General features: G+C 37.0%; 1 protein-coding gene across 4 annotated transcripts in view; it reads right to left on the bottom strand.

The window, feature by feature from the left end:
- The window catches only part of LOC136858579 (folylpolyglutamate synthase, mitochondrial), a 204,350-nt gene that overhangs the window by 105,669 nt on the left and 74,001 nt on the right, over positions 1–24,680 (bottom strand). For all 4 annotated transcript variants that reach the window (XM_067138241.2, XM_067138238.2, XM_067138240.2 and 1 more), the window contains exons 6-7: positions 9,799–9,940; positions 9,461–9,698 (exon numbers count right to left, since the gene is read on the bottom strand). In XM_067138241.2, coding sequence (XP_066994342.2) covers positions 9,461–9,698; positions 9,799–9,940 — 380 coding nt within the window. The remainder of the gene's footprint in view (positions 1–9,460; positions 9,699–9,798; positions 9,941–24,680) is intronic.

The following is a 24,680-nucleotide window of genomic DNA, read 5'->3' on the forward strand; positions in this document are numbered from 1 at the left end:
ACGAGATATATACCATGAACAACTGGTTCTCGTATCGTATGACAGAAAGCAGCACTAACTCATGCCTACACAGTGTGCTCGTGGAGAGTTACGAAAATATTACAAGCTGAGAAATAAAGACAAATATAATAAATAAACCACACTCTTAATATAAAATTAGAGCAAAGAACATCACGCGAAAAGACAAACTTCTCAGAATATCACTTCTTTATTCTATTCTGTAGGAAGGAATGAGGCAAACAGACTTTTTAAAAAAGCAGAGATTAGTGCTCAGACTTACTTGACAAATACTTAACCTTGCAAAAACAACTTCATTTTAATGATTTTCAATTCTTATTTACAACACTGATAAACCCAAAAATGTCTTCTTGGAAACACAACAATTTGCATATCCATAACTCGAAAACTCTTCGCGCTATAGCCGTAAATGCAAAACCATGTATGGGTCTATACCACGTACAGAGGTCGGCGGCTATGGAAGAAAATAGGGTCTATATCACGTATAGAGAAATAAGAAGATGTAAAATATTAGAAGGATCCACCTTTCAATACTTCGTTGTAAGATGAACTAAAAAGAAGTTACAACTTGTTTACTGGGACCGGTTTCAATACATTACAAGTGTCATCATCAGCCAAATAGTAAAGTAGGGCAAGATATAAAGATCTTAAAACAACTAATACATTGAACACAGGCAAAAAATTAACATTGATTCATATCGTAGCAATTCAGTTAATGTCCAAAACACAATGATCGCAGTCAAGAGAGTAAACAGAACATCATTGTCTTGCGCCGAAAACAAATATAGTTGAAGTTCACAAGCAGGTCAAGTATGCACTTATGTAGAGTCGTTGCTAGACAGGTCTTGTAGGCATTTGTTTCTCAGGCCGAAGAGTAAAAGGTGACGTAATTGAAGTCTTAGGAAAACAGTGTAGGATTTAATTTCGTCAAATTCAAAGTAGATATATAAGTTTGAGAATAATTTAAAACATTAAAAAGAATAAAGCCAAATAAAAATATATTAAAAATAGGAAGAAATAATAAAAGAAAATTGCAATGTGAGGTTCAACTCGAAACAACTTGCCGTTGTAATTGATAGATGAATGGGAGATGATAAAGAAAAGGTTGGGGAACGTTTATTAGAGGGTGGTGGTGGTGGTGATTATTGCTATTAGAGGAAGTACAAATGGGTAAATATCTTCTTCTTCTTCTTCTTCTTTTATGACCACATAGGATCACTTTAGTCAGTCCGTCGTTCAGGTCTCTTTGAAGGGATTGTTCAGGCTTTGCGGTCCTCCCAGTACTTCTTCAGACGCTCCGATCTTCGTGCCCTTTCCTCAGTTGAAAATGTGCGTGTTGTTGGTTTGTTTTGTGTAAGGGTAAAGCGGAGGTTTGTATTCTTGAGTTTTGTATTCAATTTTATCTTATTTTTGGTGTCTTCTGTTGTAAGGCCTATTTCCTTCAGATCCTCTCTTACTTCTCTGATCCATTTACACCCTGTTGTGGTATTTTTTGAGACGAGATTGTGTTGTACTAGTTGTTTCAGAAGTCTCGAGTCCTGCATCCTCATGATATGTCCAAAGAATCCCAGTCTCCTCTTACGCATAGTATCTGTAATGGGTTTTAGCTCTTTGTACACGACTTTGTTAGGTATTAACCGCCACTGTCCATCTTTCTGATATTTTTTGTTGATACAGGTTCTTCCAATCCTCCTTTCAATTTTCTGAAGTCTGTCAGTCTTTGATTGTTTATTCAGGTAAAAGAGTGTTTCTGCTGCATATGTAGCTTCCGGTTTTATAACTGTGTTGTAGTGTTTTATTTTTGTATTTATTGATAGACATTTCTTTTTGTAGATATCCCATGTTAATTTTTGTGCTTTAGCTAATCTATTTGTTCTTACTTGGATTGAGATTTTTTCATTTAAGTTATATGTTATTACTTCTCCAAGATATTTAAACTGAGTTACTATTTTGATTTTATTACCATTTATGGTGACTTCTTTTAGCTGTGTTGGTTTTTGGGGCATAATTTCTGTTTTTTCAAATGATATTTTGAGGCCAATTTTATTTGCAATGTTTTGAAGTTCTGATATATGGGTTTTTGCTTCTTTTATGTCCACTGCTAGTAATGCTAAATCGTCAGCAAAACCCAGGCAATTTGTTTTGATTTTTCGGCCAATCTTTATTTTGGGGGGACATTTTCTAAACCATTCCCTCATTACCATTTCTAGAGCACAGTTAAATAATAGTGGTGAGAGCCCATCTCCCTGCCGTAGTCCAGTTTAAATATCTTCTATATAACACTAAACCGAGGAAAAAAGAGGAAGAGGTCCGACACTTCGAAAAATGAAGATATCGGTTAAGGGAGACAAGGGCCACGAAGGGCGTGAAAATGAAAGACTCCCTAGCCCTCGCAAACCTAATAGCGTCGGAGCGTGGGTTGGCGACCATGGGGCCCTTAGCTGAGTCCTGGCATTGCTTCCACTTACTTGTGCCAGGCTCCTCACTTTCATCTATCCTGTCCGACCTCCCTTGGTCAACTCTTGTTCTTTTCCGACCCCGACGCTATTAGGTTTGTGAGGGCTAGGGAGTCTTTCATTTTCACGCCCTTCGTGGCCCTTGTCTCCCTTTACCGATATCTTCATTTTTCGAAGTGTCGGACCTCTTCCTCTTTTTTCCTCGGTTTAGTGTTATATAGAAGATATTTACCCATTTGTACTTCCTCTAATAGCAATAATCACCACCACCACCACCACCACCACCCTCTAATAAACGTTCCCCAACCTTTTCTTTATCATCTCCCATTCACCTATCAATTACTACGGCAAGTTGTTTTGAGTTGAACCTCACATTGCAATTTTCTTTTATTATTTCTTCCTATTTTTAATATTCTTTATCCTTTTTAATGTTTTAAATTATTCTCAAACTTATATATCTACTTTGAATTTGACGAAATTAAATCCTACACTGTTTTCCTAAGACTTCAATTACGTCACCTTTTACTCTTCGGCCTGAGAAACAAATGCCTACAAGACCTGTCTAGCAACAACTCCACATAAGTGCATACTTGACCTGCTTGTGAACTTCAACTATATTTGTTTTCGGCGCAAGACAATGATGTTCTGTTTACTCTCTTGACTGCGATCATTGTGTTTTGGACATTAACTGAATTGCTACGATATGAATCAATGTTAATTTTTTGCCTGTGTTCAATGTATTAGTTGTTTTAAGATCTTTATATCTTGCCCTACTTTACTATTTGGCTGATGATGACACTTGTAATGTGTTGAAACCGGTCCCAATAAACAAGTTGTAACTTCCTTTTAGTTCAACTTACAACGAAGTATTGAAAGGTGGATCCTTCTAATATTTTACATCTTCTTATTTCTCTATTCAATACGCAACGATCATGAAGTTTTTAACTTTAAATCACGTATAGAGGTCGGCGCTGAGGGGTTAAACTAACACCTCATAATTGTAAAATGACTTACTTGTTCAATTCATACTAGGTGGACCTGTCTGTTCTGACAGCGCAGGTCTTATTAACATTTCTGCTCCTGGTGTTGTATTGGTGTGGTAATGGAGGGGCGGGGCATGGAGGGAGAGTGGGGGTAGGCTGGTCTATGGGCATATGTGCTATTGCTGGAGGGGAGTTTTTTGAATCAACAGGAAACCTACACACTCTTCCTTAACTATTATGAATTCATCCCTACACTCCAAGTCCCAAAAACAAGCCTCTTTCTATAATTTAATTTATAGAGCTTTTAAAATTCCTCTTTCTCCCAACAATTTAAAAACTGAACTGAAATACATAAGGAATCTTGCTCAACTCAATGGGTTTAAAATTGATATGGTTAACCGTTTAATTAATAAAATCAAAATTAAATTGTCCACTAATCTCGTCCCGGACAAACCTAGAAAAACTAGTTTTGCCACATTCACATATAATAACCCAGCCGTCCCTCTCATCGCAAATACTTTAAAGAAACACAATATTAATATAGCCTTCAAGACAGTTAACACCAATCAAAACATATTTTTTAACCATAACAACGTCAATTACAATAGCAACCATTATTCAAGATCTGGTGTATATAAACTAACATGTACACAATGTGATTTTTCTATATAGGTCAAACTGGACAGAGCTTTCACACAAGATATTTGGAACATTATAACACTCAAAAACACAACAAGTACTCAGCGATGACCCAACATATGAGAGAAATGGGCCATCACTTTACATCCATAGAGAAAGATCTTACCATTATTAGAAACATAGATAAAGGGAAATTAATGAACGAACTGGAAAATCTACACATCTTTTTTGGACCAGGCCTATAATAAAAATCTTAACGATGTCAACAAAATTAAAAATCCTTTGTACGAATTAACACCTAGATTAATTAATATAATGAATTCAAATCAAAACAAAATCCCACAATTATTTAAATCTCCACACTCAAATGCTTCATCCACCATACCAAATATTAAGCTTGCTCATATCACCTCTAGAAACTCCCCTCCAGCAATACCACATACACCCATAGACCAGCCTACCCCCACTCTCCCTTCATGCCCTGCCCTTCCATTACCACACCAATACAACACCAGGAGCAGAAGTGTTAATAAGACAGGCGCTACCGGAACAGACAGGTCCACCTAGTATGAATCGAACAACTAAGTCATTTTACATTTATGAGGTGTTAGTTTAATAAATTTTGTCACAACATGTGCTCTAATTTGTTAATTAAAATTTATTTTTTTACTTCATTACAGATAATCTTAAGATCGCTCCTAAAGACCAAGCAAGACATCAGCGGGAATGATATTCATACAAGACTGTATCAAGTGTCTAGAATGTTCCTTCTCAATTAAGCAGCAGCCTAAAACTAAGAAACAGCCTAATATTGTTCTCTTTACAATTTATTGGTCGTTACATAAGACCCAAAGTCAAGACGCTTACAGTTTCATTCACAACAATGTACTTGACTAATCTATATAAAACAATCGGTTTTAAATCTCCACTAGTGTTTGACAACACATTTCAACATTAGTTACATCATGAACATGAACATGAAAATGAAATATGTGGGTCATATAAGCCCCGGTATCAATATCCTCTTTTTTCAAGACTTAAGATAGAGGAAGAAGATCCATTTTAGTTTTGAATGTCTTAAGTTAAACAGAATAGGACTGGCAAGTGTTAACTGTGTAAAAAAACACCATTAATTTAAATTTATATTTTCTTTCACAACTATCTTGATCAGCCTACAATTAACAATCAGTTCTAAATCTCCACTTGTGGTTGACAACACATTCTGACATTACTTACGGTACGTCAAGAACATGATATGATATAGGTGGCTCAAATGAACCCCGGTATGTAATATCCTGTTTACCCAAGACTTATGATAGAGGAAGAAGATCCATTTTAGTTTTGGACTTATTTTTAAGTTACACAGAATAGGACCGACAAGTTTTTATTTGTGTTAAAACACCATTAATTAATTTTATGTTATGTTCACATTTTTTAAATTTATCCTGGCATGTTAGTCTTAAGAGATTATTAACGTCCTTATATTATACTACTGTATATATGGTTAAAAAGGTCCCAAACCTTACCCTAAAAGTTGTCTACAGGCTGAAGATGCCCAAATAATGGGTGAAACATGTACCTGACCTGATAAGTCTACATAAATTCATGTAGATTCAAACCACATTTAACGTGGAAAGTATTGAATAGGTGGTTTTATTAAATTAACCTTGAGATTCTATGCTTATGTTTTTTGGCCATAACGCGAAGAGAAAATACCAGAAACTGTCTCCGACACAACTACCTGAAATACATTCAACTCATTAAAATTATGAAGTAAGAATAAACAAACATGCACTAAAATACGTGGAACTATTACATACAAAACAGATCGGTATGTCTCATACATGATTAACATACAATTTTGACATGGGGAAAAGCACAAGAACCGCTAGAAGAAACACGTGGCCTACAACTCCAACGAAATTATGCACAGAAATGATGTTATTAGTGCGCAAACCATACAATAAGAAACTCATTCTTTCGTCCCGATTAATTGAGTTGCTAGCGCTCACTATTCTCTCTTGCTTGTAGGAAGATTTCCGTCCCGAATCCCCAGCCAAAAAGCACACATGCTGTTGTAGTGAGCAAGAAACACGATACATGAAGGTGACGGATGATACATTTGCGAAATAAAGCATGAAATAAAAACGCTTGAAAATGAGGTTGGGTAAATTATGCAAGCACATAAAAATTTATCCTTTATCCTAGGGGAAGATTATTGACTGCACTGGAGGTTATATTGGTCAAAAATAGGAAGAATTAAAAATAATTCAGAAAATCGGAAGACGAGGTAAAAAACAGCAAGTTTCCGGGTAAATCGGAAGGGTTGGCAGGTATGCCATACTGAAGGAGGCAGGGGGGCAGGTATAGATGACAATGATAGCCGCATAATTAAGAACCTATATTGCCAGGCTGAGTGGCTCAGACAGTTGTGACGCTTGCCTTCCGACTCCAAATTGGCAGGTTCGATCCTGGTTCAGTCCGGTGGTATCTGAAGATGCTCAAATACGTCAGCCTTGTGTCGGTAGATTTACTGGCACGTAAAAGAACTCCTGCGGAAATAAATTCGGCACTTTGGCATTTCCAAAAACTGTAAAAAAAAAATAAATAAAAAAAGCCTACGAATTGGAAAGAGGCAGCCGTGGCCTTAATTAAGGTACAGTCCCGGCATTTGCCTGGTGTGAAAATGGGAAACCACGATAAACTATCTTCAGGGCTGCCGACAGTGGGGCTCGAACCCACTATCTCCCGATTACTGGATACTGGCCGCACTTAAGCAACTGCAGGGACACTGATTCATGAATGAGGTCATAATCTAACAAGGTGTGAGACAAGGCTGTATTCTGTCCCCACTATTGTTCAGTCTGTACTCGGAGACGTGTTTCAGAGATGCTATGCACGATACAGTTCGTGGCATCAAAGTGAACGGAGTGACAATTAACAACATCAGATATGCTGATTGACGACACTGTCCTTTTGGCTAACAGCGCGGAGAACCTGTAGCAGATCTTATTGAAAGTGGTGGAGACATGCAAAAACCTTGGTCTAAACTTGAACTTAAAGAAGGCCAAATACATAACTATGAACAAGGGCCCATCATAGATCCTGATCTGTTGATCAACAGAGCTCCGATACAGAGGGTTGAGAAAATCATGTACCTAGGCAGCATTGTCAACGAGCACTGGGACCATTCCCGAGAATTAAAGTGCTGCATTGAGAAGGCCAGGGCAGCATTTACAAGCCTTCGTTAAGTACTCTGTAGCAGAGAACTATTACTGCTTCGGGTTAGGATAGCACGGTGCTATGTGTTCTCCATTGTAGTGTACAGAGTACAGTACTGGACAATGGCAAAAGCTACCATGTGAAGATTAGAAGCAGATGAAATGTGGATCTAATGTCGCATGCTTCGTATCAGCTGGGTAGACAGAATACGCAATGACGAGGTATTGACCAGAATGTGTAAAGAAAAAAGAACTGTGCAGGGCTGCTGAGTTCAAGAAGCTCTCCTATTCTGGCCATATCATGTGGCACCCTGAACCTTACACCCTCCTCCAAATAACTATACAAGGAAGGGAGGGGAGATCCTGGGAAATTCCACATGTCTTGGCTGGAGAACCTGCGGCAGTGGTTCAATCAAACAACTATTTTGTTATTCTACACAGCCACCAACAAGACTAAGATAGCCAGAATGATTGCCAACATTCGATGAAGGATATGGCACTAAAAGAAGGAGGAATTAAGAGAAATGGTTTCGATTTTAAAAGCAACACTACATTCATAGATAAAGCAATCATAAGAAACTAATGTACACATTTTGTCATCACTAACGTTATTTGACCTTATGTAAGGTTATGTTACTTCCAATGCCCCAAGCACTTCTGCCAAGGTGAGAGATTCCACATATTTAACATCTGATACATCAAATTCCTCTCAATCATTGCTTTCAACTGGCATTAACACAACTTCCATAACTATTTTGTCATCATTCTGCCCACAATACATGAGAACATCAGCATCACAGTCAATAAAATCAATTCATTCTGAAATACACTCCCAGTCAATGTCTTTGGAACATCAAGTAATGCACACTGTTCTTCCCAACTTCAGTTTAATCTTTTTTGTTTTTACGGAAGCACTTGTGTATTGCATCTGACTGCAATTATTGATCCTAAGCAGTTGCATGGAAACAAAAGAAATGAAAATACTGTATTCTAGCCACATTACATGTTTAGAAGACGATGGCAAAAACTGTATTTACTTGCAATGTACTGTTTCTATTCTGTGTTCAGAGGGAAATGACAAAATGAAATGCTATAGGTACCAATGAATGAATGAATGAAAATCGACCGGATCAGGAATGGGATGAATGAAGCCCCCATCTAGAGCGGCAAGGATAGGAATTGTGCCGGCTGCCGAAGCCTGTCGCACTCCTCTGGGGCAATGATTAATGACTGACAGATGGATTGAAATGATATTGGAGTGTTGCTGGAATTAAAGATGACAGGGAAAACCAGAGTACCCGGAGAAAAACTTGTCCCGCCTCCACTTTGTCCAGCACAAATCTCACATGGAGTGACCGGGATTTGAACCACAGAACCAAGCGGTGAGAGGCTGGTGCGCTGCTGCCTACGCCACAAAGTATTATAGGTACCAATATCAGTAATGAGGTTTTTTTTTTTTTTTTTTTGGCCTACCTGTAAACTATCTAGTTTAGGTTCTGCCTTCCCACTGTCAATATGTACGATGACAAACTGAACCAGTATCTTCCTGTATTAAATGTATAAATATGATGAAACAACTGTGGAGGAATAAGAATTATAGCACACAAACCAGAAACGTATAAATAAGGAACGGGGAGTGGGGTAATTTTGTATGCAAAATTGAAAGTGTGCAACATACAGAATGCACAGGGGTAAAAAACATAGAAATGAGAAACACATAAATAAGGTTTTACTGTATGAAGTAATCAATTTTTGTAGGGTAGTCAAAAAGTTTGGCACTCCGTATTATGTTAAAGATTCCTGGTGATCCAATCAGCATCACCTGACAAAATTAACTCAACCTTAGGAACCATCCAGTAAAGTTTAATTTTTAATGCTAAACAGTAAACATAATAAGAATGGCAAAATTGTTAGGCAAGCTACCTATATCGCACCACTTCAGAACGTCTGCAACTCTGTAGCTGAGGTTGTACAACAATATTGTTGTTACAATATGTCAATTTTACTTTCGGAGTCTAAAATAATTCTTATTCAACAAATGTAATCAATGGAAACAGGGATATCATATAATTAAAAGAAATGACTATCTAAAACATAACCTTTCCAGCATGTCAATGCAATAACATATAGTAAAAATTCTCACCATCCATTTATGCTTGAAGACAAATGTTGGAACCAAGAGACACACATTTCCATGCTCTCAGCAGTGTGGGCTCCATCCAAGAAGTATATCACTCTTTCTTTCTGAATTACTTGTGTACGACCAGGCCATGAACATGATTTAAGTCCTTGCATCATGTTTAATCCAACTGGAAAGCCGGAAGCCATTGGAATCGACACAAAGCCATTACTTGCATCCAATTTAGGCATGTGAGTTGGTTCTAAAAATTATCCAAAAAAACTAATCATTGTATGCTTTCCAGATCAATATATTTTCTTTCATGTAAATACATTATTGATATATTTATTTCTCATACAAACCTAATCTCCTCAGAAGCCATGCATTGACCAGCTGCAATGCAAGAGAAGCATTGAGTGCCTGAACAGATGAGGACAGTTGTAACTCTGCAACATTTTTATCCCATATGTATGCTTCAAGAGGTGGTACCATCAATAATGGACACTGAAACAATTAAAACTGTTTCTTAATAAAACAAGTTAAATATAAATATTTTTATGCAAGTTCCATGACCAACACGTATCAGCTACTTTACTATGAAGAATCACATAGCAACACATTTACTGACAACCAATTTAGGCCAAATCAAATATAACAGCAAAGTGAAAAAAACCTATCAAAGGATTTCTGTGATAGCAATGAATGTAAAATAGCAGATGAATTGTTACACAACCTCAATGCAGCAAGATGAGAGAAGTTGAATCTCTTGACTTCCATACATCAAGTAGAAAAGCCTGGTCCTTGCTGCAAAAACTTGGTGACAGTAAACTACCTGTTCATGTAAATGAAGCTGTTACCCCTCAACCAAGTTGCTCCTGACATCCCTTGTATCTCTAGAGTTCTTCAGGTTCAGGCACACACAAAAATGATTAAAAGAGAATTAAAGGCAATTGATCAGCCCATAATACTGAAACTGAATATTCTAAACCATTTGGCAACAAAAAAGTCAGTGCAGCCCTTAAAGAAATGAAAATAGGAAAAGCTGCTGGGTTTGATGAAATCTGTTTCTTTTTGCACTGTGTTAAATTCGTGAAAAAGTAGTTCGCTGAGTTTTTATCAATATCCTCCAAACTGGCAATGTAGCTGACAAATCACCGAGTTTAACCCATTGCTTTACTTAACCTGATTTATAAATTTCTGGAAAGAATTAGCCAAAAGATATTAGATTTTCATCCCAACCACAGCTGTACAGACTAGATTCTGTTTCTGACAGCCCTTATAGAGGCTGGCTTCCAAAAATAATAACAGGGATAACAAGGAATAAAAGGATATCTGCCATCTGGGTGACAGTACTAAATGCATTAATTGATTGATTGATTGATTGATTGATTGATTGATTGATTGATTGATTGATTGATTGATTGATTGATTGATTGATTGATTGATTGATTGATTGATTGATTGATTTACAAAACTAGGAACTAAACTTCCACAGCATTCATAGACCTAACAGCAGTCTATAACATTGTTTAAAGGCAAGGTGTAATATTAAAACTTCCACAAATTATTCCATGCCCATAAGCAAACTCAATTAATGCTACCTATGCTCGGTAACAAAAAATGTTGAGAATAATGAATGGCAAGATGAGTTCACAAATTAAGCATAACAATGGTCTCCTTCAGGGATATGAATTGACCTTACTGGGTTTATTATATATATATATATTGTCCCCGTCCCAGTTAAACTCAGGTGGCTAACACAAGGATCTCAAGGGGTGGACTGCTTGTGTGGCCAACCCAACATTAGGGACATAAGAAAGTGACAGGATGAACTGGACATAAATAAAACTCACTATCATCATAGATTGACAATTTATTAACCAAAACATCAAGTGGGAGGATAACAAATTTTTCAAGAATTAATTCCTTCAGTCTTAATGATTCTTGATGAATGAATTAAACTGGATTTGGACTTCTTCCAATGACATTACACTCATTCTCCATGACAATCTAAAAAAATACAATAATATTAAATTAATGTGTGAAGTTAAAGAATCAAAATGTCAACTAAGTAAAATATTACCCATGTCTCCTGGAGATTATATATAGATAAACTATCAGTCCGACAAAATAAGCCTACTTGTCTTACATCATCAAAATAAATGTTGATCTATGCTTACAATTGATCTACAGACTGGTAACTTTATCCATTACACACTTAAGTTGAGCCTAGGATATCGCTCCTCAAATCAAAAATTACAGAAAGTATTTCATAGAACTAAACTCATTCCTACTGCGTTAACTTGTTAATTCAAGTGTTCTTAACAACCTAATTTATTTACAAATTGGCATCAGCTTTACTACTAATACTAAATTAATCATACTCTGGCATTAGAATAATTAATATCACAATTGTAAAGTTATATTTCCATGTGTTGATTTCAATCCATTAATTCTGAATGTAAATTACCATATTTACTCGCGTATTACAACCCTTTTTTCCCGCTTTTACAGCCAAAATAAAGTAAGGGGGAATCCAATATGCGATAACCTCAAATTTTGTGCAGTGAACACACAACTTCTAGGCTATAAAGAGCTAAAAATTGTATATGTAAACATTCTACACTTTTCTTTAACAAACTTATGAAAGTATTCTGAGTTTTACTGGCTATTTTCATTGGAAGGCAGTATTTCTAAATTTAAAAAGACAATAAATGGTGAACACATGACTTCTAGGCCTAAATATAAAGTAAATACTTATTCAGTTTTAGTTACTCTTTTATCACATCATTCGTTTCATCTCATTAACTCCTCTGATGAGGTTAACGGCAGGAAGGGCACTCAGTCATAAAAACTCGCTATGAAGATTCGTCTCACTTCATACTCAACCCCAAAGAGAAAAGGGATAAGGGAATTGTATTATCGTATTATGCAATATTAATACAAGAGAACTTAATGGCCAGTCATTTGTCTCTGTCAGTTGAACAGTAGACCTACTACACAGTAAAACCTTATCACTGCTTTAATTTGAATGATCATTGTCTTATGCCGCCAACTTCCCAGCTACCAGCGTGTCGTCACTCCAAATGAAGTCATCTTCATTACCATCGAGAGCATTTGAGATCCCGTCTTTTTTATATACTTTTAAAAATAGTTTTGTTCCCGACTAGAGAATCAAAACAGTGAGAATCTATTCGCAAATGGTTTCTGAAGATGGCCTCTGTTATTCCCAGTTGGTGAATACGTAGCACAAGCCACCCCTTCTGAATAAAGCCGTGCTGTAGAAAGCGTGCCAACCCACCAGCTGACAACGAGCGTATGTTATGAGTTGTACTTCCGAATGTAACACACTGTGAATGGAAGCATTCTTTGGATAACTGCAGCTGTGGAAAAACCAGACCTTTATTTTAAGTATATTTCACGTTTGTTCTCTACATTTATCACATCAGAATTTACCTGAACAGCTGTAATTGAGATAAGAGAGACCGCATTGTTTAGGTTAGGTATGCTATCAAGTGCCCAGATAGTGCCAGAAGTTCCACAATGGAAAGAATAAAAATAAATAACAGGAAAGCTTGCCGCATTTATGGATATCTACAGGTGTGGCGGTAATGCGTTTTTTTATCATAATGAGTTCACAAATTAAGCTTAACAACGGTCTCCTGAAGGGATATGTATAGTATGCGAACCTTTTCTTGATCCCCGAGCTCAATAGTGCTGAATGGGAACTTGGGATCAAGAAAAGGTTCACGTACTATATTGACCTTCCTGGGTTTATTATATAGATATTGTCTCCGTCCCAGTTAAACTCAGGCAGCTAAAAAACTTATGAATGTATTCTGAGTTTTACTGGCTATTTTCATTGGGAGGCAGTATTTCTAAATTTAAAAAGACAATAAATGGTGAACACATGACTTCTAGGCCTACATACGCAGTAAATATATTCAGTTTTAGTAGTTCTTTTATAACATTATTTGTTTCATCTCGTTAACTCCTCTGATGAAGTTAACATCAGGAAAGGCATTTGATCGTAAAAACTCACTATGAAGATTCGTCTCACTTCATACTCGTTGCCTCCATTTTTTTATTAATGCATAGTATGTTTTGTTTGGTGTCTCCAAAAATTGTAAAAGTAGTTAGTGGGGACATAAAATCAACAACATTATTATTATTATTATTATTATTATTATTATTTGTTAGGTTCGTTGGCGAGTAAAATAATCGTTATTATTGGATTGCTTTTATCACATTTTAAACCTACTTATCTCCAAAAATTACCTATACAGTATAGGATATATTAAACGATCACTTTGTTGGTGATATCACCTGCTATGATTAATAGCAACAGCCGTGAATATTTCTTAACTAAAGTAAACTCGTTTCCTCATCCCGAAGTGGTGCAGCTCTTTTTAGGCACCCCCCCCGGTGAAGGGATTTTTACCTCATATCAACCTTCCTGCCATTGTTAAATCTCTGGCAATATTGTACTGGGTATCGAATTTAGGCCCCTGAGAAGAGCAGCTAATTGTGCTAACCTTTATGCTGGTGGACATTCTTAACTACAAAACACAAACATCTTAACATGACTGATGCATGCTTGCAATGTGTGGGTTGGACACAAAACTATTCACCTATTTGTGCAACATAATCAGAGCTGCAGTACGCCTACGCTACGGAAGACATTTTTAAACTACGAAACACAATGTACAACATGACTTTGGCGCATGATTTCATTACGCAGGCCGTATGGACGAAACTATTCACAATTTTGTGTGATGTCGGAGCTGCAGTAAAGCTTGCACCTGCTTCGAAGTGGAATCATCATTCTTTCTGACAAGATATGTTCGGGGGGGGGGTTGCATGCAAGTTTTTTTTCCTTTGTCTCAAAAAGACAGGGGGGGGGGGGTCTAATACACGAGTAAATATGGTACATCATTCCTTGTAAGTTGCAATAGTAATTAATCCTCAGAATGGTTTCTCTCAGTCTAACATATTACAAATTATTAATATAATTCATTAAGTCATAAATGAATTTAAGTCTGACAATGATCTCCTGAGTACAATTTATCACCGAGTTAATCTTTTCGAGATACAAATTTGTCAATGATTTACAAATTAGTGTTGACTTACTATAATCTATCAGCTTCATTGTCCATATTGATAATTTAAGAACACAAGTATGAAGGATGAGTTTTCCACTTAATCAGTACTTTATTTTACAAAATGTTTAGAATTATTTACATTAAAATAGTACCAGTTTCGACGTGTAAATAGGTCATCATCAGCTGTTGGTGAACCTGCTTAGTAGCGATTGTACATAAAACATTACTAAAAACTACTTAAATAACAATGAAGATTCACCAACAGCTGATGATGACCTATTTACAGGTCGAAACCAGTACTGTTTTAATGTAAATAATTCTAAACATTTTGTAAAAGAAAGTACTGATTAGGTGGAAAACCCATCCTTCATACTAGTGTTGACTTGACAATATTCTTTTTGAGTTGCCTTGCTTTAAGATTGTAGTAAGATCCCAATATCTCTCAAATAATTCCCTAACTGTACAAGATTATACTGTATTTAAAAAATACCTTCCTTAAATTGACACAATAGTCAAAACTAAATATCACTGTAACACTCTTTCCATTTCGGAAAATTAGCCTAATCAACGCTGAAATGATCACTACTGTGGCAGAACACAGGACAAATCAACTCCCAAACCATCACAAAATAAATAAATACAGTATAAAATACAGCAGCAACATCCCAAAAACATACAAAATCAATCACACGCTTTTACTCTATTATTTACGCGGTCATCAGTTACTCTAAATTGAAGTACTGACTTTTATGTAGTCACACCTCATAGTATCATCGAAGATCATTTGTAAGGCTCTATAAGCAATAAATCAAATGCATCGTGGCAACAGAATTAAACTATGTCACTAAACAGATCTACTCCTATAAAAATTATAATGATGACCCTTGAAATAGTGTTTGAAGAAAAGTGGGCTAAACTTCCATCGATTGTGCATTAATATCTTAACATCCATGAGGGTAAAGTAGTGACAAATCACCTAACTGGCGAGTGTGAATAATTACACATTAAATTTATTTGAAACTCACGATGTGGGGATAATCAACACCATCGCATTATAAAAGTGCTCCTCCATTAACCTTAAGAGATATCAACTCCTATTGTAAATTCCACCAGCAAATATATTAAATAGTACAGCATACTTTGCCTTTCAAATCCTGTCTTAAATGCAAGTTAAAACACTCAACACTCCTTTAAAAATCACATTAATTTTGGTGATTAAACTTTATTTTTAAGCAGTTATTAGTATTCCTATCATTCCTCTATATTAAATTAAGCAAATGCATGGATGATTCTTTCATTAATGTAATGAAATATTTTCTGGAAAAGCCTAGTTCCTTTCCTTGAAATAGAAATCATCACCATCATAGTCACAAATAATTTAGATATTTAAGTCTTAATTACCATGAGAGCATCTTATATTTATGTCAAGAAACAATGTTGCCTTGAATTAAATTTGATCACTGAAGACTGCACTCACACGCAAATGTTCCAAACTACATTCAACTAAATTCAACCATTACCAGGATAGAAGAAATAGGAAAGAGCACTACATTAAAGAAACTATCTAAGAGAATCACACTTGCTAATAGTCTAAAAGACTGAAAGATTAAGTTACATACAAAAGTACTCATATTTGCTTGTAACGAGACTCATCCAACGTCCAATGTGTTCAGGCCTCCAGTCGATTCATCCTGGAGATGGGATGGTGCTATGCATTTAGAGGCTCATGATGTAGGTTTTGAAACAGCTGGAATTCCTCTTCACTGTGGTAAATCATGAACTTTGCTGTATTGTGATGTTCGCTGGCACAGTTGGGGCCTTCTTACTTCCACGTTGCATGTTGAATTCCTCGTGTACTGGAAACTAACACACACAACCAGTCGTATATTCATGGCGAAACTAGGTTCAACACTTATCTTTCAGTATTGTTAAGGGCCAGCCCCGTGGGAACCCCTTTCGGTACTTACAGGAAGGGGCTAGCGACTCAGACGACCGGGGATCTCCCAGACGGCTTGTTCTTGTCGGCTGGCTTACCTGTGAGTTTCTTGGAGATTCAATGGGAATGCTCCACTTCTAGCCACCGTGCGAATTTTCTGGTTCCCCTCACCCAAGCTATAAAAAGGAAGACTAGCTGCAGACAGTCGGTCAGAGTCGGGCTCCATGGTGGAGCTATAGTCAGTGCTCCGTGGTGGAGTCAGTGCTGGACTCCGTGGGTGGAGTCAGAGGCCAGGCTGAGGGGGACAGAGGTGTTGGCTGTTGCTAATGTCCCACTGAGGTTTGAACGAGAATCCAGTGAGTGGGTGGGCTGGAGACAATGGAACGGATGACGTGTACTACCTGAGAGTACTGTGTATTTCTGTGGACTGAGGATTGCTGTCAGTCAGCAAGGCGAGTCGCTATCGTGAGTGTGAGGGTATATGAACCTGTGTTAATGTTCGCTGTTGTATCATCCTGCTGTTGAATACTGTTGAGCTGTTTACTTGTTCACTGCATGTGACTGTGTGAATTAATGGACTGTCTGTGGAGTCGTACCAATGAACAGTTATCATGTGTCGAGTGGCACGTAGCTCTGTGTTCAGATCCAGCGATGTACACACAGTTCCTGTATGAGGTGACTGGACTTAGGGATGTGAAAGTAAGGATTAAGCGCCCCCAGGTAGAGCAATGGGCCAGACCACCTGTTGTGCCGTAAGGAAGAGAGAGACTTCTAAATAGACTTGTAATTAGTGAGTGTGACCATTCACAGCTGATTGGAATTGTGTATATTTTGACGAGGCCATATTGGCGCATAAGTACGCAAAACCTTTCGGACGCAGTTCTTTTTAATTCTTAATTATGAAACTTTAGAGTATGTAAAAATGCAGGTTGCTACCAAATTTTGTGATCGGGCTTATCTTGAACCATCATTGTTAAACATGGCGGATGAGCCACATCATGTTGACGTCATTATCTCTATGATCCTTGGTCGAATATTTTTCATTTTTTTTAATGAATGGCAATTAAAAATACTAAAAGAAGTGTATTGCACTATGCTTGATATCTTCCACCCATTTCAATTAAAACTGCAAAGTATGAAAATGAACACCAATATAATTGTACATTTATGCACTTTCATAACACTTAATGAGTCTGAAATTTTTTACTTAAGAAGTTAATGCAAACCTTTTCCTAAGCGACAGAAGTAATTAACTTGAAGGTTTGTGACGTGTAGGCCTCGGCACTCCGCCTAACATCAACACAGTGCGTGCCAGTCCTAGTCACCATTTATGTGTTTAGTTTGTTCACAAACAGTGTGTTATTCAGATGTGAGTGCTTATGAATGTTGTTTGCGACAGTGTACATCAATATCTATTGTAGTGGTACCAGGGAAGGGAAAACACATGGAAAGTGAAATTGTGTGTGTTTTGCAATGAACTGAATAACGTAATACTTAAGCTTAAGGCTGAAACCTTTTCAACAGTTCAAAGTGCAGCTGAAGAGCACAAAAATGAAGTTTCTAAACTTTTCTTTGTTCTATCCAGATGAAGAAAATCAAACATTTTCATGGCACAAAGTGTACCTTTCCACTTATGTTAGTGAAGAGAAAATTAGAAGAAGGGAGAAAGCACTGGAGAAGCAGAAGCGGACGGACACATCTGAACAGCTTAACGATGACGGTGGCTCTTCTACATCAATTAATCATTGACAGTGTAGCTGAAGAAATCCTAAGGGTATGGACATGAACTGCATATGTATTCTTTGCTGTCAAACAACCAAGGAAAAAAATAATAAATTATTTCTTGTAAGCGAACATTTGGTGGCAACCAAAATTTGTTTCCAAGTAGCTTGAGATTCAAATGATATTATATTTACTAGAATATGTACGTGTAACACAGCTGACGATATGTCATCGGAATTTTAACCATATTCCTAAGCAGAAAGGCACAATCTCAAAAGAAGGCTTAAAAAAGGAACTTCACAAATCAAAAGAATCTCTTGACATCCAGAAGACAGCAATGTTATCAATTCAACGTGTATATGACCTGAAGTCTATCGCTAGTTGTGAACTAGCAAAATATCCTCGTGCCTTGACAGATGTACATGTGTTCATGAAAAAACCTGATAACCGCATTCTTATGAATGTTATTTAAGTTAATTGCACTTGTGATGTGGACTATGTTCTTCCGTAAAGTCATTGTATGATTCATGTATTTGACGAAATGGCTCTTGTGTTCATCATTCAACTGCATAAGTACACAACGTTTGGCAACTTCGCAGAAACTTTCTACAAGTATGTAACTTCTTTTTATTACAGACCTAATGTACAAATAATTTACCTCGGCTTGGATATGATGAAATTTCTATGAAGAATATGGAAGCGAGAAGATGTACAAAAGGTTCCAGTCCAGTAGAACTGATAATCTTATGACCATCCACTCACATACCTAAAATTATCAAAACTTTATATGCTGCTCTTCAAATGAACAAGAACTTGTGAGATTCCTATGCAAAAGTGCAAATCCCAATGTTAAAATGAAAATCAAGAGCTGGTGATATCTGGAGAATTTGATGATGAAACTAAATGTTTTAAAATCCAAGGAGTCGTGACTTCGAGCCAAGATCAAATCATACTGATGCAGGCACTAGAATATACGTCATCTGCCAGGTTTTCGATGGAGCATTCTATTTTATCATTCTTCCCTGAAATTCCCTAATTCATCCACACACTTTTATAACGCTGACTTCCATCACACATAAAACTAATTACTTTCACCCCAGCTTGTTCCAATTGAATTATGACCTGAATTATTATTTTTGACTATAGTTCTCCAGGACTTGCATTCTTGCTAGCATACACTGCTAAAGGATGGATCCAGCTGTGCAACAAAGGGACAAACATAAATACAAGTGTGTGATTGGCAAGGATGTTCTTTATGTCGTAGGGAGTTTCATCTCCTAAATCAACAAATCCATAACTGTCAAGTGTAGTTGTATTAAATCTAACGTCTTCTCTCAATTTTACTTCAACAAAAATCATTATACCTAGTAGCATGTTTTCATCTTGCTCGTTTAAATAAAAATCTTTAGTTGCATTGACAGCATTCCCATTAATATCATAATTACATGTGAATCCTTTGCATAGTCATCTCAAATGAGCTTTGGTAGGGAGAGGAAGTAACTCATGCTTTAAACAGTGTCTGTAACTCTTAGGGGATTTGATTTTCAAAAGCAAACTATCTAATATAAATTCATTGGAATAATGCATACCTTTCGGGCTGATGCTACATTTTTTGAGCAATGTGTACATTTTTTTTTTTTTTTTTTGCTAAGGAACTTACGACTGTCTTCAGCTTCACTTGACACATTGACTTTATTTGCAATCTGCTTTAATTTAGCTCTGCATGTAAGTAATTTATTTTTGGTTCTAATTAAATTCCTACCAAGGTTTATAATTTATCTCCTCAAATTAAGAATAGTTCTAGAAGCATCAATGTCACTATCAGCTACTTTACAGGGCAAACTGAGACCAAATTCTTTTATTTTTATATTATCGTCACTATTATTTTAAGATGTAGAGGGAAAATTTAGTCTGTTACATTCTAAGCTACCACTGTTAATATTGTCACTGCCAACATGTTCTTTGAGCAACTCGTTTTAATGGGGGGTTTCGAATTTTTAGGGACTTTTTTTAAATAGGACGGTAAGTTAGGAAAAATATGAGGGACAGCTCCTGGCTTTAAGCTCTACCTTATTCTCGGAATTTCAACTTTTTCCCCATTAATAATAAACGAGTCTACCTTTATAATACTGTAAGATCTTCCGGATCATGAGACTCTCAAATCCTAGACTTACGCGTGAGCTGCATGTCTTTTGTTGGGATCGCTCTAGCCCACTGAGAGAAATGCTCCTCATTTTCAGGTGGAGAGAAGAAATGTTTTCCTTCACTTGACCTGTAAGCAGATTGACACCCTGGCACAAAGCACGACGGCATTTTCACACTCACTTTATTCCAAAATATAGTTATTACACTCAAAAAATCACTCCCGCTACAAGTAAAAACGCGTGCACCTAGTATAAACAATGCCATCTGTTCACCCAAAGCGATCGTTGTGCTGCAGTGGCAAATCTCCGCACTGTAGCCACTAGTTTCTCCATTGCTGTAATGGGAAGCGAGTCGAAGTGCTCACATTTCCCCTTTCTATTTGCTATAGTAGTGATAATAATGTATTTTTATCATCTGAAATATGTTCAGGCAAAGCAGCTATATCCGTAAATTTACACGTTCATATTTGCATAAAGAAGCCTCCGTTGCTCAGCCAGCGCGTCAGCCTCTCACCACTGGGTTCCGTGGTTCAAAACCCGGTTACTCCATGTGAGATTTGTGCTGGACAAAGCGGAATCGGGACAGGTTTTACTCCGCTTTTTCCTGTCACCTTTCATTCCAGCAACACTCTCCACTATCATTTCATTTCATGTCAGTCATTAATCATTGCCCCAGAGAAGTGTGACAGGCCTCAGCAGCCGGCACAATTCCCATCCTCGCTGCAAGATGGGGGCTTCATTCATTCCATCCCTGACCCGGTCACTGACTGGAAAACAGGTTGTAGGTTTTCATTTTCATATTTGCATAGTAAAGACCACGTGGATCTCGCAGAGTGATATGAAATGTTTGTTTATGCCTACTTCACTCCTTCGATGGAAGGAATTTTAGTTCATTTCACCGAGCTCGATAGCTGCAGTTGCTTAAGTGCGGCCAGTATCCAGTAATCGGGAGATAGTGGGTTCGAGCCCCACTGTCGGCAGCCCTGAAGATGGTTTTCCGTGGTTTCCCATTTTCACACCAGGCAAATGCCGGGGCTGTACCTTAATTAAGGCCACAGCCGCTTCCTTCCACTTTCCAGACCTTTCCTATCCGATCGTCGCCATAAGACCTATCTGTGTCGCTGCGACGTAAAGCAAATAGAAAAAAAAAAAAATTCATTTCATTTTTTTCAAAATGACTCTTCCTAAAATTAGGGTCCGGGGATTATTCAGCAGCAGGGATTATTTGCGTAAATACAGTATACAATACTCCTTTGTAATAAAGCTGCAGAGGAGGCAGGGATGAAACAGCTTCACAGAGAAATAAGATTAGCATAAAATGTTATAATAATTATGTTGTTGGATGTACGTCTCACTAAGTACTTTTACGGTTTTTGAAGATGCCAAGGTGCCGGAATTTAGTCTTGTGGGAGTTCTTTTATATGCTAGTAAATCTACCAACACCAGGCTGACATATCTGTGCACCTTCAAATACCAGCGGACCGAGCCAGGATTGAACATGCCATGTTGGGGTCAGAATGCCAGTGCCTCAACCATCTCGATCCACTCAGCCTGCCAGCATGGAATGTTAGTATTGCCACCTCCCAATACACATAACTTATTAGCATCAGGGCTATGCTTTTCCATGACGCCGGTTGGGTAAAATGCAGAAGTTAGTTAGCAGAGAAACCGAAACAAGAAATTACACAGCAAGTAGCAGAACAATTCACACAACACGATACTAAGACAAGTACAAAATACAAAGTTAATTTACCGTCATGAAGTTTCTCCAAAACGCAAGATTGTGTAAGAGTGTACATGGGCAAGAAATCACTAAGAAAGAGGGGTGGACAAGGAACACATTCTCATGAGAACTAGGGACCATCAAACCACATAAATAACTTATGAGAAACTAATTTGAAATAGAATGAATTTAATAAGTTCAAAAAATTATAAGAATAATAATAATTGAAATAACCAGCATCAAAATAATAAAATATGAATTACACCACAGAGTGGCGAGATTAATGAATAAACGCCTTTCAAATTATTTTGCAATAAATATTAAGTTGAAATTGGTAAAAATAGCCATCATATTTAAAATCGATGTGAAGAAATTGCACAACGTCCTTCCCAAGTATATCTCTTCACCAAAATCCACAAAATCACAGGAAAATAATATAATTAAGTTACATTAATGTTGCATTTAAAAGACAATTCCACATCTGCCAGTCAAAAATTACTGAAACCATCAATGAGGCAGAGCAAGCAGAATCAAAATGTTAATGCAGAATAATGACATATGTAACATAATACCACATAATAACAATAGCATAACTGACAGAAATAAGGGATGATCAAACCAATAACATAACAGGAAAGGGGAGATAAGGTTGCATACTTCAATAATGTCAAGCAAAATCATTACAATTCAAATAATAATGTTATTAGTTTTACATCCCACTAACGACTTTTGTGGTTTTTGGAGACGCCAAGGTACCAGAATTTAGTCCCGCAGGAGTTCTTTTATGAGTCAGTAAATCCACCGACACGAGGCTGAAGTATCAAATAACACCGGATTGAGCCAGGATCGGACCTGCCACGTTGGGGTCAGAAAGCCAGCGCCTCAACCACTCAGTACATGTGAATATGCACATGTACATGATCAAATGTTCTATTTTACAGTGTGGAATGATTTTAAACAATTAAAATCTTATACATTACATTTCTCATGTAGAGTACAAGTTTTGCTTTCACAGTCCTTTTTGTGACAGCACCCAGCACTCCTGAATGCATTGTCTGTAAGGAAACCTAGCCCGCACATATGTGCATATCAACATTCAAAACCTCATGGTATTAAGTACGATGTTGTAAGTTCACAATTTACGTTTGCTACACAATTTACACACTTCATTGATTATATCCTGATATTCAGTAAAGCTTCTAGATTAATATGAATGCAATAAATAAATACTTACTTTAGGCATCACTGCTTCCCGCCATCTTGCTAATGAACTGTATTTTTAAACTCTTCTTCCTGCCCCCTGGTGGTCAAGTACTAAATAAAAACAGCTGAAGTACATGCTACGTGTCCCGCACAAGCACTGCAGTCCAGTCTAGCGCCAAGAAAATGTCAAATAAGCTCAGACATAAAATAAGAACCCGCACAATTGTGCGTACACGGTCTGAAAGGGATAAGAAGGGCTACAGCACAATGCCCCTTTAAGTCACCTCTTATGCCAGTCAGGGAAAATCATGGATGCATTTGAAGCTTCAAACTACAGGAAGGAGTGAAATTCTGACCTTTTTCAACAAGGATGCCAGTTTTAAAAAAAGAAATTGGATGCTAAAGATTGGGAAAATAACAATACGTCATAGCCACTACCAGCTATCTTTTACTTCCTAGGCGCTCACTCAGCATTCCAATTTGTAACAGGAGGCATCACGTATTGTCTGCGAGATGGCAGCTTAGACCACCTGGTGAATAATGTTCCCTGAATGAACAGATAAACATATAGGTTTACACCAAATTCATACTCTGCCAATGGAAAAAAAAGAGAACTTTATTTATCAGTAAACTACTAAGTTCAAAAATATAGATACATTTTCATTTACTGATGCATAAAATAGCTTGTTCACTTCAACATGCTACCAATGGCAGCAACATTTGATTGTTACCTGCTGTGCTCTGACGTCATAAGTTGGAAACAAACTGTTACACAGGAAGCAATGCGTACAGAGAGGAATGGGCAGATACTGAATGGATGTAGCCAGCAGTGCTCATAACTTAACACTGTTAGTATCAGAAGAAACCAAGAGGTGATTAAAGGAGGTTGAACAAGATAAATGTAAGAGAGGAGTTTGGCACAGATTACAAGGCAACAGTTCAAAATTAGATAAAGTACGAGCAAAATAAAATTGAGGTACAATGAACACAAGGTTAGGAACACTCACACTCCAAGTGCTACTGAAACCAAAGAGATATGACGTATACCGTATAATCCCAAATACCACCCACGTTTTTTTTTTTAAATATCGCTTCTAGAAATTGGGTGCAGGTCTTATTCATTTCGTGTTGCGATACTTCACGCATCTTAGGGAATGTCTACTCCAATACATACACCTTTGATAATTAAAAATAAGCCTTGTCAATACTTAAAAGAATTATTTAATGAATTGTTTGTTATCACCTCATACACCGTTCATGTTTCAAGGATCTTACTGTCCTCTTCCTCAGTGGTTTTTCACACTACCAATTATCTCTTGGACTTCTTTACTTATTATTACAAATCATACACCAAAGTTCTAAACATCTCTTAATAGAAATCTAATATGTGCCATAATTAAAATAAAATATATCA

The sequence above is a fragment of the Anabrus simplex genome, chromosome 1, assembly GCF_040414725.1.
Source record: "Anabrus simplex isolate iqAnaSimp1 chromosome 1, ASM4041472v1, whole genome shotgun sequence".
Lineage (NCBI taxonomy): Eukaryota > Metazoa > Arthropoda > Insecta > Orthoptera > Tettigoniidae > Anabrus > Anabrus simplex.